Consider the following 13,607-nt stretch of genomic DNA (forward strand, 5'->3'; position numbering starts at 1 on the left):
CCTGACAGCTCCAGAGGATGGTCCAACTGGGTCTGACTATGCTGGTAGTGGATAGAATGTGACTGGTAGGAGAGCCCTACCAGGCCAGAAAGAGAGAGGCAGCTGCAGGCAGAAAAAAGAAGACAGGCAGACGAGGAGAGGTACAGACATGGAGAGCAAGACACCAAAGGGATGGAGGTGACAGGCAGTGGCCGAGGTTCTTTGGCCTTTCAAGTTGTGAGGAGATGTGCTGCTGCTGCTGTTGATGATGATGATGATGATGATGATGATGATGATTCTAAAATTGCCATTCTGAGGGATGCATGGAGAAGCCCTAAGTTAGGGTGATGGGGGTAGCAGGAAAAGGACCCACCAGCTATGTCCCAGAATTGCTACCCAACAGAGGCAGTGAGCAGACAGGATCCACATTGCCTGAGGATGTGAGTGGGTCTGAAGGTGAGCTTTCTGGCTGCAGGTGTCTATGCCCATGAGTACATGTGTAGGTGAGCGTATGTTTGCCTGGGGAGGAAGGGAGCCAGCTGAGAAAGCCTTGGGACAAGGGTAGGTATGTTGTGGGGTTTTGGCTAAGCATAACATACAAGGAATTTTAGAGAGCATTCAGAAGCCTGACTGCCTGGGTATGAATCCCAGCTCCACCTCTGAAAACCTGGGTGACTTTCTATGAATTACTTTAACTCTCTCTGAGTCACTCTTTCATCTGTAAAATGGCGATCATAATGCTACCGACCTCATAGAGTTATTAGGAGAATTAAGGAGCTTAGTACAGTGTGTTGGTAAAAAGCCTTCAATAGTGCCTGGCATGGAATAAATGCTATGTAAATGTTTATCAATCAATAAATAAATTTATTGTTAAATAAATGAAATTAATTTAGGATTTATTGTTTTATAGTCAGTGTATTGGTTTTCTCAGGCTTTCTATAACAAAGTACCATAAAATGGGTGGCTTAAAACAACCAAAATTTATTCCCTCACACTTCTGGAGGTTAGAAGCCCAAAATCAAGGTGTGAGTAGAGCTGTGCTTCCTCTGAGACTGAGTAGAGTCCTTTCTCGTGTCTTCCCAGCTGTCGGTGGTGGCCGTCAATCCATGGTGCTCCCAGGCTGGCAGCTGCGTTACTCCAATCTCTTCTATGTTGTCACATGGCGTTCCCCTTGTGTGTCTCTGTCCAAATTTCCCTCTTCTTGTAAGGACACTAGTCATATTGGAACCAAGGCCACCCTAACAACCTCATTTTAATTTGATTACATCTGCCAAGACCCTATTTAAAAATAAGGTTATATTCACAGGTACCAGAGGTTAGGGCTTCAACATGTCTTTGGTGGAGGAGCGGTAGGTAACATGATTCAACTCATAACAGTCATTTAAAAAGCATCAGTTCTTGCCATGTTTCTTAGATGTCAACTCCCCCCTGTAGTGCAATCAATACCCAGAGAGGGGAAATAGAGCATCTGTGGCAACTCAGTGAGATATTTGGAGATCTGGACGTGGCACTCAGGTCCCCTGATCTTCCATTCTCACTGATGAAACATGAGAGATTCTTTATCAGACAAGCCGAAGAGTAGGTCCATCTACCTCAGTGGTTCTCAAGCTTTGGCATGCATTAGAACTGTGTGGAGGGCTTATTAATCACCTGAAGTTTCTGATTCAATAGGCTGGGGGTGGGGCCAGAGAAACTGTGACACTAATATGTTTCCAGGTGAAGCAAATGCTGCTGGTCCAGGGACCACACTTGGCAAACCTCTGTTCTACATCGGCGGTTCTCAAGCTTGGTGGAACATTATAATCACCTGGAGAGTTTCTAAAACACATGTGCCCAGGATGCACCCAGACCAATTAAATTAGAATCTCATCAATAATTTATAAAGCTCCTCAAATGATTTATGCAGCCATGGTTGAGAATCACAGCTCTAGAATACATCAACAAATGTTTTTAAAGAAAAGCCATTCTTTGGAATTTAAAGGATTCATATTTAATAGATAATGAAGTCATTTAAGTTAACATGGCTATTCCTATATTTAAAAGATGGTCATACCAGGAGCATTTATTGAGTGCTTACTGTGTACATACCTTGAGCACAGTGCTTTGCTAGGAACATACAATTTAATTCTCAGAACTGTTTTACAGGGTAGTACTACTGTAACCTGTGTTCTCCAGACAGGAGGAAGCTGAAACACAGAGGGATGAGTAACTTGCAAGAGCTCAGACAGCTAGTCTGACATGGAGCCAGGTTTGGATGCCAGGATGTCTGGCACCAAAGCCAGTATGTTAACTTCTGTGCCATCCTGCCTCCTGATGTAAGGGGAAGTGGAGTATTCTCCTTTAAAGACTGCGCACATCCTTATCCCCGTTTGCATTATTGACTCTGATGTGATGTAGCCCAGCCTCTGCTTCAATTACAGTAATTGAGTTAGTGGGGTTTGGATTAACAGGGTTTTGCTGCATTTGTAAGAGACTTGAATCATGTGTATCATGGACTGAATTTGCACTTCTAATCTCATTGCCTAGAAGAGAGGTGGAGGCATGTTGGAACATGTATCCTGAGCTGGCAGGCAGAAAGCAGCGTTGGATTCCTGTGCTTCCATCCACATGCTGTGTGCCTTGGCTAAGAACCCCCTCTGTCCAGGCCTCAGTTTCTTCTTCTATAAAATGAGAGGATAGTGTGGTTCCCTTCCAGCCATGATGTGTAACTTTAGTTAGAGATCGAGTCATGTCAGCACAGAACATCCTGGCTTCAAAGAGTACAATGCCAGCTTTTGCATTTTTCTTTTTTAAAGATGACTGGTAAGGGGATCTTAACCCTTGACATGGTGTTGTCAGCACCATGCGCTCCCAGTGAGCCAACCAGAAATCCCTATATAGGGATCCGAATCCGTGGCTTTGGTGTTATCAGCACCACTCTCCCAAGTGAGCCACGGGCCGGCCCACAATGCCAGCTTTTAATAGGAGAAGGGCCTCACTGTGTGTGGTTTTTGTCTACCTCCTATGGTTGAGGTATCTCTCTGGCTCCAGGGTGCCAATCCTTGTGGTTTCCCAGAAATGTCTGTCCAGAGATACAGTGGAGGATGGACCAGGGAAAGAGCCCTGGGAAGGGGAAGAGTGCTTGATCCATGTCTCCCCAGGGAAAGGGTCATGGCTCTTCTCAGCCAGGCAAAGTCTCTGGGTAGACCTCCCAAGACTCCTCCCAGTTGGCTGGGTCTTCCTGTTCCCAGCCCAGAGCAGATTTAAGAGTTTTGCAGAATCTAGATGCTGGAATCCTCTACCAGACTCTTTGCCCAGGGGTTTCCCAGTCTCCCCTTGAACTCTTCCCACAATGGGGAGCTCAATATTTTCAAAAGCCTACACAGGGCAGGACTCATGTTTGGCTTCTCACATCACAGTCTTCTACTGTCTAACAGCCACTGGTACAAAGTAGGTGCTCATTTGTCCAACAAATTAATGAGCAAAGAGGAGGAAACTATTCACTTTGGGGAAGAAGCAAAGACATCTAAGAGCAGGGGACATTTGAATTGGGCCTTAAAAGTGAAGAGAAGGTTACCAAAGAAGAAAAATTGGCAAGGGCAATTCAGGCATTAGGCACTTCCTAAAGGGACCTAAGCCATTCTACATTGCTAGAAGTTTCTTCCTTGTGTCAAGCAGACCTGGTCCTAATTCCACCCCCTGAGGCCACACAGACCCAGCTGTCAGAGTGTAAGGAGAACATTCCTTATTATTCCTTCTCCATGAGAAATATCCCTGGATGCTTCAGACACTCCTCCTCTCATAGAGTGACTGCAGCACCCTTCACAGCTCTTCGTTCCTCTCCCCTGAGCCATTCTACCTGCCACTATCCCTTGTAAAGAGCGGTGCTCAGAATAAATCACAGGACTCAGGGACCATCATGGGCACACCCCCTGCTGCCTTTCCCTCACTCAGCTAACAAGCAAATGTCGGAGAGATCTCAGAGCGATGTGTTAGAGGAAAGAATGCCAAGATCTGTGGCCACGTCACCTCATCTCCACCTGTCAGAAGCAGTAAACTTTGGACTGCTATGTCTTAAAACATTGTTCAGCTCTGGAAATGTCCCTGCCGAGGGATAAACAGGTTTAGCATGCTCTCTTTTACCAGCATTTGGTACCCCCTGCTGGCGAGATTCTGTGACCCAATTGGCAAGAATCTCAGAACAACTAGAGAAAAAAATCCAAGTTCAGAAAGTTGTAAATACTGGAGTCTCGAAAGCTCTGAGGATTCCATCAGTCATATGACATCCCGTGAGTCATGTCACTTTCCTGGGCTTTTTTTAAAAAAACATTCTATAGCTATGGATAGTCTGTGGACTCTAGGGGGAAAAAATCTCTGACTTCTGTGAGCATTCCAATAATTCTGTAAACATTCTAAGAGGGGAATGCTAAGTTATTAACCAAAAAATATTCCTAGGTAAAATATTCCAGGTCACAAACTAATTTTATGCAGGTTTTTCCTTCTCTTTCCTTACACATATCTATTTTTAAAGTAGTTGCAATTTGTGTTCAGAGTAAGATGACCATCTTTCTGCACTCCAAATCATAGACTTTTAAATACGAATGTGTGCAAACAATTTATTGAGCACTGGCTGTGTGCCAGACACTCAGCAAGAAATTGGAGTAGGAGTGAGGAGTCAAAGCCCTTCTCCCAAGAGTTTCTTGCCCTACTGCGTGAGAGAGTCCAATCACTGCAATTTGACTAGACAAGTACTTAGCTGACAAGGCACCAAAGCTTTCCCTGATCTCCTGCCGGTGTTCAAACCAGGTATTAGCTCTCTCGTAGAACCAGGTATTCTTGGCATTCATCATCTTTGTGATTTTATATTTCTTTGTGTACTTCTCAGTGTAATGCCTGTCTTTCCGATCAGTCTGTGTGTTCCATGAGGGTCAAGGTCAGGAAGATAGAGTCTTACATCCACCAGAGTCTGATACATGTGTGTGCTCACTACATATTTGTTCAATGGATGAGTCAGCCAAGAGCGGAAAACTAGCATTCCGTCTAGAGGAGCAGGGAAGCCTCAAAGGAGACACTTGAAAGACATTGAGCCTTGAAGAATGAAGAGGAGATGGCCAGTGTAAAAGAAAGGGAACACATGAAAGAAGACAGAGTATTGAGGAACGGTGTGGGGGAGGCGTGGGGAGAGGTAGTTGATGTTTCTTAAAAGGAGATGTGTGTTGAAAATAAGGCTGAGTTAAAGCCTGGATCGTAGTGTAAGAGTCTTGTATGCCCTATTCACAGGTTTGGATCTTCCCCTATCTTGAAAGAAAAAACAGGAGGGGATGATAAACTAAACTCTTTGGTTATGGGCATGAATATCAATTTTTCATTGTTACTGAGAGTTTTTTAATGCTTAAATTTTAAACTCTGAACGAATAGAGATAGATCCCAAAACAGTGGTTTCAGGATTTATTTCCTTCTACAACCCTCCATTTCCACATTGTAGCTGTGTTTACTTATTGCTGAAACACCTGTCTATACATTTTTAAATGACTATATAGCATCATCATCACCATGAATATGTAGTAAGTATCAGCCATGGGCTAAATATTAAGAATGTCATATATCTGATTTTTTAAGAGTCAGTTAGCTTTCCAGTTTTTAAAGATCTATATGTTTTAAAGAGACTCAGTTTTCATTTTTTTTTTTTTTTTTTTTTTTTTTTTTGGATACAGGTGTTTAGAGCCACCCAAACATTTCTATAAAATGCTATTTTTCATAGAAGGAGTGAGGCTTTTTTTTATTATTATTATTCCTTTGGAAGCCAATGATTTGTGCCTAAGACAACCCTCTTCATATTATTTTACTCTGAATAGAATGAGATTGTTGGGAGCTCTGCCCCCAAGTATCAGAGCTTCCCATACTCACTTATAGTTTTAAAGTTAACTCTCTTAGATTTTTTTCTGTTTCTTGCTGGGGTAATGGGAGCAGAGCTCAGATAGAGGCAAAAGATCTGCTATATATCTTTTCAAATTTACAGTTAAGATGGTCACACATATACATTTTTAAACATGCTCCTTTTTGATAATAAATTGGAGAATAAAATTTTGAAATGTCATCAGCAGCAGAATTACTCATTTTTCGTGCGTTGGTGTTCCCCGTGCTGCTGTCTCATTGCCGATCATGAGAAAGGGCCCAACTGATCCAATGCTTCATTTCTTGCTGTTTTTCTGTCTGCCTGGAATAGTATCATTACTAGAACAGTATGCCTGTGGCCAAAGCATTTTAACCAAAAGTTGTATTCCAATCCCTGAGTGCCCTTCTTTCCCCAGGCCAATTTTAAAAAATAAATAAATGAAGAGCCCATTTTAGGTGGCATGTGTCTTTAAATTATATCCAAAATGATGTAAAAGCTTTTCTCTTCTTGGTCTGGATTCCTGGGTCCAGATTCACTCTCTACCTTTCCCTACTCTGCTGTCTGCTTCCGGAGCATGTTCCATGTGGACTCCTTCAAAGGGACCCCTTGCCACCTCTGGCTGTTACAGGAGGTGGGAGGAAGGGAAGAGGGTGTGGTCAGGGCATTTTTGCCCCGGTTCCCTCTATGTGAGGTTGTTCAGAACTGGCTGACCCTCTGCTCTCCAGGTCACCTCTTCGTAACTGTCTCCTTTTGGGTTCTGGCTACTGCTTCCTCTATTTTTCTCTCTGGACCCAAAGTTGGTAAACAGCTCTCCTATCTCTATATTATATGTTGGGTCCCCTACACCCTTCTCACCTTTGTCAGTCGTCCTTTTATGAATAAATTCTCCTCAAATCATCCTCATTTGCATATGCTGTCTGTCATTCCTATTTGCAGTCTATACCTAGATCTCAAGACCCATGTTTTAAGGAGGATACTATCAAACTGGAATTGGTCGTAGATGATCTCCTCTAAAACTTTTCTAAGTCTAGGTTATCCTTTCCTTTAATACCTCCCCGGCAGAGAGATCATTACCTCTTGAAACTGCCTATTTCATGATCAGGTGGGCTCAACTCTAGAAAATTATTTCTTCCATTGCACTGAATTTGACTACTCTGGGATACCTATTCTTCGTGTTGAAATAGGAGTCACCAAGATTGAATTTGAAGCCAAGTCATGTGAAGGATGGAGCAACAGATCTGGAGAAATTTACTCTCAGGATATTTAATGTTTAGCCTATAGCCTTTCATGTAATAAGAACATCAAAACTGTATTTAGATGCATATATGTTGGGAATATTCAGAGGGATCATGATGGCTTTTTAGAAATACTTGAATAGCTGTTATGTGCAAGAGGGGTTAGCCATATTCTTATATATCCAATGATATATCTAAGATAGATCAATTAAAATTTAAGGGAAGTAGATTTCAAATCCATAAAAAAAGAACTTATTAACTTTTTAGTTCTTTGGTAAGGTTCAAAGTCTCCACCACTAGGTATAATTCAGAGAGAGAGATGGGATTCCACAGTGGGGCTCTCGGAAAGGGGATTTAGACATGGGAATGTAGTTGGATCAGTTGACAAAATAATATGAAAACAAGAATAGCAACCGCCATGTGTTGAATGTTCACTAGCAGCCAGGCACTGTGCTCTGTGTACTTGTTTTATGCATTATCTCATTTAGTCCTCATGACCCTTTGAGCTTGGTCCTGTTGTGTTATACGATATATGAAGCAAGAGCTCAGGACTTAAAAAGATTAAGGAATCGTCCCTGTGTCATGCAGCTGGCAGGCAGCAAAGGTAGGACATGAACCCAAGTCTGCCTAACACCAAAGTCGATGGTTTTACCCCCCAGTGGTTGTTATAAGAATCACCTGGAGAGCCTGGTAGCCATGTAGAGGTCTACACTTGTCCTACTTTCATGAGCCTGGGCCTCTGTGTGCTTTTTTAACTCTCCAGGAGATTCATATTTACACCAAAGTTTGAGATCGCTGTTCTGCACTGTTATCATTATAAACACCCATCCAGTTCTTAGGGTCTATTATTCCTTTGGTAATAATTACAAATCATATTCAGCTTTAATTTTTCTCCTTTTGAGCTATGAGACTAATCCCCACCTTCACCCACTGCCAACCACCCTACTTCAATCTACCATTATTTCATGAGTCCCTGAGAAGGCCAGGCTCCATTTTTAATCTCATCCAGAAACATGGGTACAGAAAGACAGGGCTGGCCTCTTCCTCCCAGTGAAAGGAGAGTGGGGAATGCATTATTCAAGTCTCACCAAGTTCCCATTTTAAGCTCAAGCACAGAACATGCCCATCGTTGGGAATGAGGCAGCACGAGTCTCATACTTCTGAGTAAGTGAAAACCATTAATGATTTCAGGAGGACTTAGGTTTATTCTGCCTTGACATTGGAGGGCCTGCCTTGACCCTATTTCCAGAGAATAAACCAGGCTTAGGGGGTTAGGCTGAGAACTGGGGAAGGAGAGCAATCTGTCTTCCCAATGCTGTAATGTAACTGGCACCATCTGACTGTGGTTTTTCCCCTTGCACATGTCCCAAAGGAAGCTGGCCAAGAAGCAGAAGGAGACCCAGAGTGGAGCCCAGAGGGAGATGGGGCCTGTGGCCTCAGCCGACAAACCCAACACCAAGCTCAGCACCAGCCGCAACGATGAAGGCTTCTCTTCTAGTTCTCAGGACGTTAACGGCTTCAGTAAGTTGAGTCAACTAAGGGGAAGGGGACATCTGTGGTCCAGGTTGGCCCTGGTGCCTCTGCCGTGGACACCTTCTCAGTGCCCAGGTGCTGTGAGGCACGGGATCAGGCTTCTTCCCTGGGATGGTCCAGGATGCAGGTTCTCCCTGGCAAAGACTTAGGGCAGCCTATCCTGGGGTGAAAAGGAGTATTTAAAAATCTACCCCAAATCAGATGATTTTATCCTGTTTCCATCTGATTTGTGATAGATTCAACTGCTGTGGAAATAGAGACAGGTTAAAAATAATAATACGAGAAAAGGAGGAGGAGGATGTCTATGCCCTTAGGAGAAAAATATGCCACACTGAATTAAGTGACTCGAAATGTTTAAAACTGTGTTTCATGTATACCACGTAAGGTAGGTGAGTCATGAATTATCACCTGTCTCTGCTGAGTGCTTAGGAAACTGAGGCTCACAGAGCAGCTTCTCCAAAGTCTGATGGTGATGATTTAGATGGGAAGCCATGCTTCCCAAGCCTTGGCCAGTTTGAAGCAGCAGCCAGTGTTCCCAGTAGCTTAGTCAAGACGACCTGAGTGCTCATGCAGAGTTAGTAAAGGATCCCAATCTAATATAAGCAGTTAAGATTTCACGGTTAACCCTCATCCAGAGGAGAACCCCAAGATGGGTAACACCTAAGGTTACTTTGGTGGTCAGACTCAAGAGAGCTGGCTTTTGTTCTTAATTTTTAACTGTGCTGCAAGCCAGTTTTTCCTTGGATTTAATGGACTAGATCCCTGGGCCTCTGCTCTAAAGTGGGGAATGCAGATCCAAAAGGATATGAGCATAAACAGATTTCACCATATACCATGTAAATTGCAAATGGAAGAAACCACATTTTTTAAAAATCACTTTAGATATAATCAGTTTGGGATGATGAAGGAAGAAGGGAAATGAACATTTATTGACCATCTTCTATGATACAGACACTGTCGCATTTCATCCTCATCATAGTCTGGTGAGATACTTAGATTTATTGTTCCCACTTTATAGGCAAGGTATCCAAGGCTGAGTGTGCTTAGCTAACCTTCCCAGACCCACATAGCTTGTTCCTGATGGATCCAGGATCTGAGAGTAATCCAAGCCCATGATTCCTAAGCTCACGTGCAGCACAGAAACTACCTGGGAGGTTTTCAAATACAGGTATCTGGACCCCAGATCTTACCTACTGAATCAGAATCTCCTGGGGGATAAGAAGTGGGGCAGAACTGAGGGATGTGGATTTTATAAAACCATTCAGAGGGTTCTTATAGGCACCCTGGCTTAGAACACAGAATTTTGAGGGAGGAAATAACTGTTTTCAAATATTGATGCACTGTCTTTGGGGAGAGCAAATGGTTTAAATCCACAAAACAATTGAGAAAAGAGCAAAATGAATACTCATATATCCTTTACCTAGATTCAGCAATGGTTAATATTTTGCACTTTTGTGCTCTCTCTCTCTCTCTCTCTCTCTCTCTCTCTCTGGACACAAAATTTCCTGAGCTATTTAGAATTTGCAGACATCATGACATTCCACATCCAGAGAATTCAGCATGTGTTTCCTAAGAACCAGTACAGCTCTTCAGCATAACCACAGTAACCACTACCCAAGAAATGTAACCTTAATTTAGTGATATCTAATACACTAGTCCACAGTCAAATTTCCTCAGTGTCACCAAAATGTTCTTAACTTTTTGTGTGTCTAATCCAGGATTCATATTGTATTTGACTTTAATGTCTCTTCATCTTTTATCTAGAACAGTCCTCCCAACTTTATTTTTTCTTTCAAGATACTGACATTTTTTGAAAGTCTAGACCTGTAGAATATTACCCAATCCAGATTTGTCTGATTTTTTTCATCATGATTACATCCAGGTTAAAGATTTTGGCAAAAATACTACATAGGTGAAGTTGTATGTTTTTCCTTACATCCTGTCAATAGACACATCGTCCAGTATTGGTGATGCTAAGTTTGAGGATTTCATAAGGATTGGTTATGGCTTTTAAAGACAAAGTCTAAAGTCACATACTGATTATTTTATAAGCAAATATTTAGCTTTTGAGATCAGAGCAAATCTGCAGTCTGCCTAACCATGAAGTCAGGTCTTTTCCCATTCTCCATCTAGGTCAATCACTAGGATTCATACATTCTCTAGGGGCTGGGAAAGGGGATGTTGATGTAGACGAGCAGAAGTAGAGAAGGGGTTGGCAAGAGAATGGGCTTGGTTTGTCCTTAAAGAAAGGATGATCCTGAGCTTGCTGAGCCTCTGGCTACACCAAGTTGTCACTGGCCCTCCCTCTTTTGGCCCAGGTGTGAAGTTCAATTGCAAATCTAGCTGATCAAAAATACTGGCCAAGTAGTACCTATTCATCCAAAACCTCTCCTGTACAGGCCAGCCTCTTGTACATACTTTTTTTTTTCCATTTATAAAAGTGCCTTGGGAGGACTCTGAATGCCAAAAAGATTACAGTCAAGAATGCATGACAATCATTGTGACCCTGAAATGGTAGGTATTTGGCTTCAAGCTTTCCGATCTCAAGTGAAAACCCACGTAACACTGATTTCCTGCCCACCGTTTTCATCATGGGCCAAACTCAGACCCTTAAGATGAAAACACCCAAGACTGAGATAGATTAGCTAGTTGGAGAGGAAGAGGACAAATATACCATGAAATTTAATTAGATGTTTTAAAGGCCAGGAACAATCTTTCCAAATGGTTGGGAGTGTGTGTGTTTGTTTATATTTATACACACATACATATATATACACACACAGTGACGTATATACACACACAGACTTATATATACATGTATACACAGACATTGGTTTTAATGATATTGCTTTTAAAAAGAGAAAAAAACAAATTTCAATTGACTTATACTCAGTTATTATGAAATTTTGCCTTTGTTTGAATCACTGAATATTTTAAGACTCTCTCTATGCACCTGGTGTCCTCAGACTGCAGCTACAAACACACTCTGGGGATCTTTCCAATGCCCTAAAATGCATCAGGTACCTTTTAAAATGCCCTGTGGAACCACTGGAATGAGATTTGAGGGGGAAAAAAATGTAAGCAGTGCTTACACTGGAGATGAGAAATTGCTTCTGAAATCACTCTGATGTATGTAAAATTGAATCTATTTTTGTGGCATTAGGGAAGTGACTGTCTGGCTTCTGAATTGGCATCTTTAGGAGGCCCTGAGATTTTGTGCAAATACTGAGGCATCATGGACAGAGGCAGGGCACAAGAATAGTCGTTACATCGGAAAAGATTGCGGAAGAATGCGCCTTGAGCAATTATTTTGTTATTAAACAGCTGGGCCCTTACCTAATTCAAATTCTGCCTCTTCTTGCATAGGCTTATTTTCTGGGGTTTTCTATTCAAAGCAAAAGCTAAGTTCTGCAACATCCATTCAATCAAGCCTCCCAATACTGTACAGGAACAATGACCTCCAGGACCCTAGGGTGACAGGGCTTTGTCAGATATGGGCTGTTGCTTGGAATGCTTTGGCATTCTTGAAAAAGGAGTGTATGTCACATTTCAAGGATAAACAATATGCATTGTTTTCCATTTAAAGAAATGCTAGCTTTTATAAAGTAATCTGATTTTGATCTTACTGCCCTGTGCACTGGTTATTTGTTTCTGCGATCTTTTGTTCATTGGGATCGTTTTCTGGGTCTTTCTAATGTTGCCTAAATCTTCCTCTTTATCTCTTTTGTTCATATGTTATCTTCTTGTTGTTCATTTTCAGTCCAAACAAAAATGCTTTAAAACAAATCCCTGCTGAATTCCTATGACATGGGAGCTTGGTTGTCTCCCCCTCCCATAATGGCATTTGACAGACTCACTTGCCCGCCAGGTACCATTAGTTAATTCTATCTTCATTTTTATGCTTCTATTCTGTTGAATCGTTTCATGTCTGCTAGGGGAAGGCAGTCCATCTCTAAGGGTCATCAGACACTGGACCATCAAGCTGTCTGCTAAGTAAAAAAGCAAGCATGGGCGAGGCCTCGGAAGTGAGATTCAATGGCCATTTTCTCAGCATGTGCCTGTCCCTGTGCTATGAGTCCTGGGGCACAGTTTGGGGAGGGGGGAGTATTTACAAAGATGAATAAAATGGGGCATTGTCTTACAAATTTCCACTTCCACTTTTAAGTTTTTCATAATTTACTAAGTCCTTCTACCAAACACTCAAGAAATAGATCCTTATTCCTGAGCCATAAAAGCTAGTATATTTTATTAATACCCCCATTCTACAGATGAAGAAATTGAGGTTCAGAGAAATTCTGTTGCCCAAATCACACAGGCATTACAGAGTCATAATAAGGATCCATTTCTCCTGACTTCAGTTAGAGTCTATTTATATAGTTCCGCCAAGAATTTGGGGAGATATCCAGTAAGAGCACCTGCAATTAAACAGTAGTAAGAAAAAGAATTAGGATCAGAAAAACATAAATAAAGACAAGAGATCAAGACCAGGACACATTAAAATGTAATTATATTGTATAAGAATTTAATCTAAATATGCAGACTTATAACTTTTATATTCCAATTTAGCTCTGAGCTTTCTAGTAACAAAAGCCCAAAATGGAAGGTAAGTTTTATTGGCCATCTACTATGTGTTAGATCTTGTGTTTTATACAAATTTCACTCTTCTGGTTCCTAAGAACTCTATAAATTAGATATTATTCCCATTTCAAAATGAGAAAACTGAGTTTCAGGCAACTGAGGTAAATCAATCCAAAGTCATACAATGCAGGAATACTAGTGAGGGAATTAGAAGCCAGATGGAGTTATCTGACTCCGGCACACTGCAGTTTTCCTCCTCCTGTACCATGAATGGCAGCCCAGCATTCACCAGTCTCTCCAAGTGAGGTCACTGACAGCTTGGAGAGAGGGAGAGCTCCAATTTCCTCCTGATAGGTCAGCTGGCTTTTCTACTTTGTGAGCAGAAGTTACTGCCACAGCTGTGTCCT

At 41.9% G+C, this 13,607-nt stretch overlaps 1 protein-coding gene across 1 annotated transcript in view; it reads left to right on the forward strand.

Annotated features, from left to right (window-relative positions):
- Nucleotides 1-13,607, forward strand: part of PTPRT (protein tyrosine phosphatase, receptor type, T) — a gene marked incomplete at its 5' end in the record, with an annotated part of 369,542 nt that overhangs the window by 243,094 nt on the left and 112,841 nt on the right. Inside the window, one exon of the mRNA XM_008571855.1 lies at nt 8,462-8,610. Coding sequence (XP_008570077.1) covers nt 8,462-8,610 — 149 coding nt within the window. The remainder of the gene's footprint in view (nt 1-8,461; nt 8,611-13,607) is intronic.

The sequence above is a fragment of the Galeopterus variegatus genome, unplaced genomic scaffold (assembly GCF_000696425.1).
Source record: "Galeopterus variegatus unplaced genomic scaffold, G_variegatus-3.0.2 Scaffold730, whole genome shotgun sequence".
Classification (NCBI taxonomy): domain Eukaryota; kingdom Metazoa; phylum Chordata; class Mammalia; order Dermoptera; family Cynocephalidae; genus Galeopterus; species Galeopterus variegatus.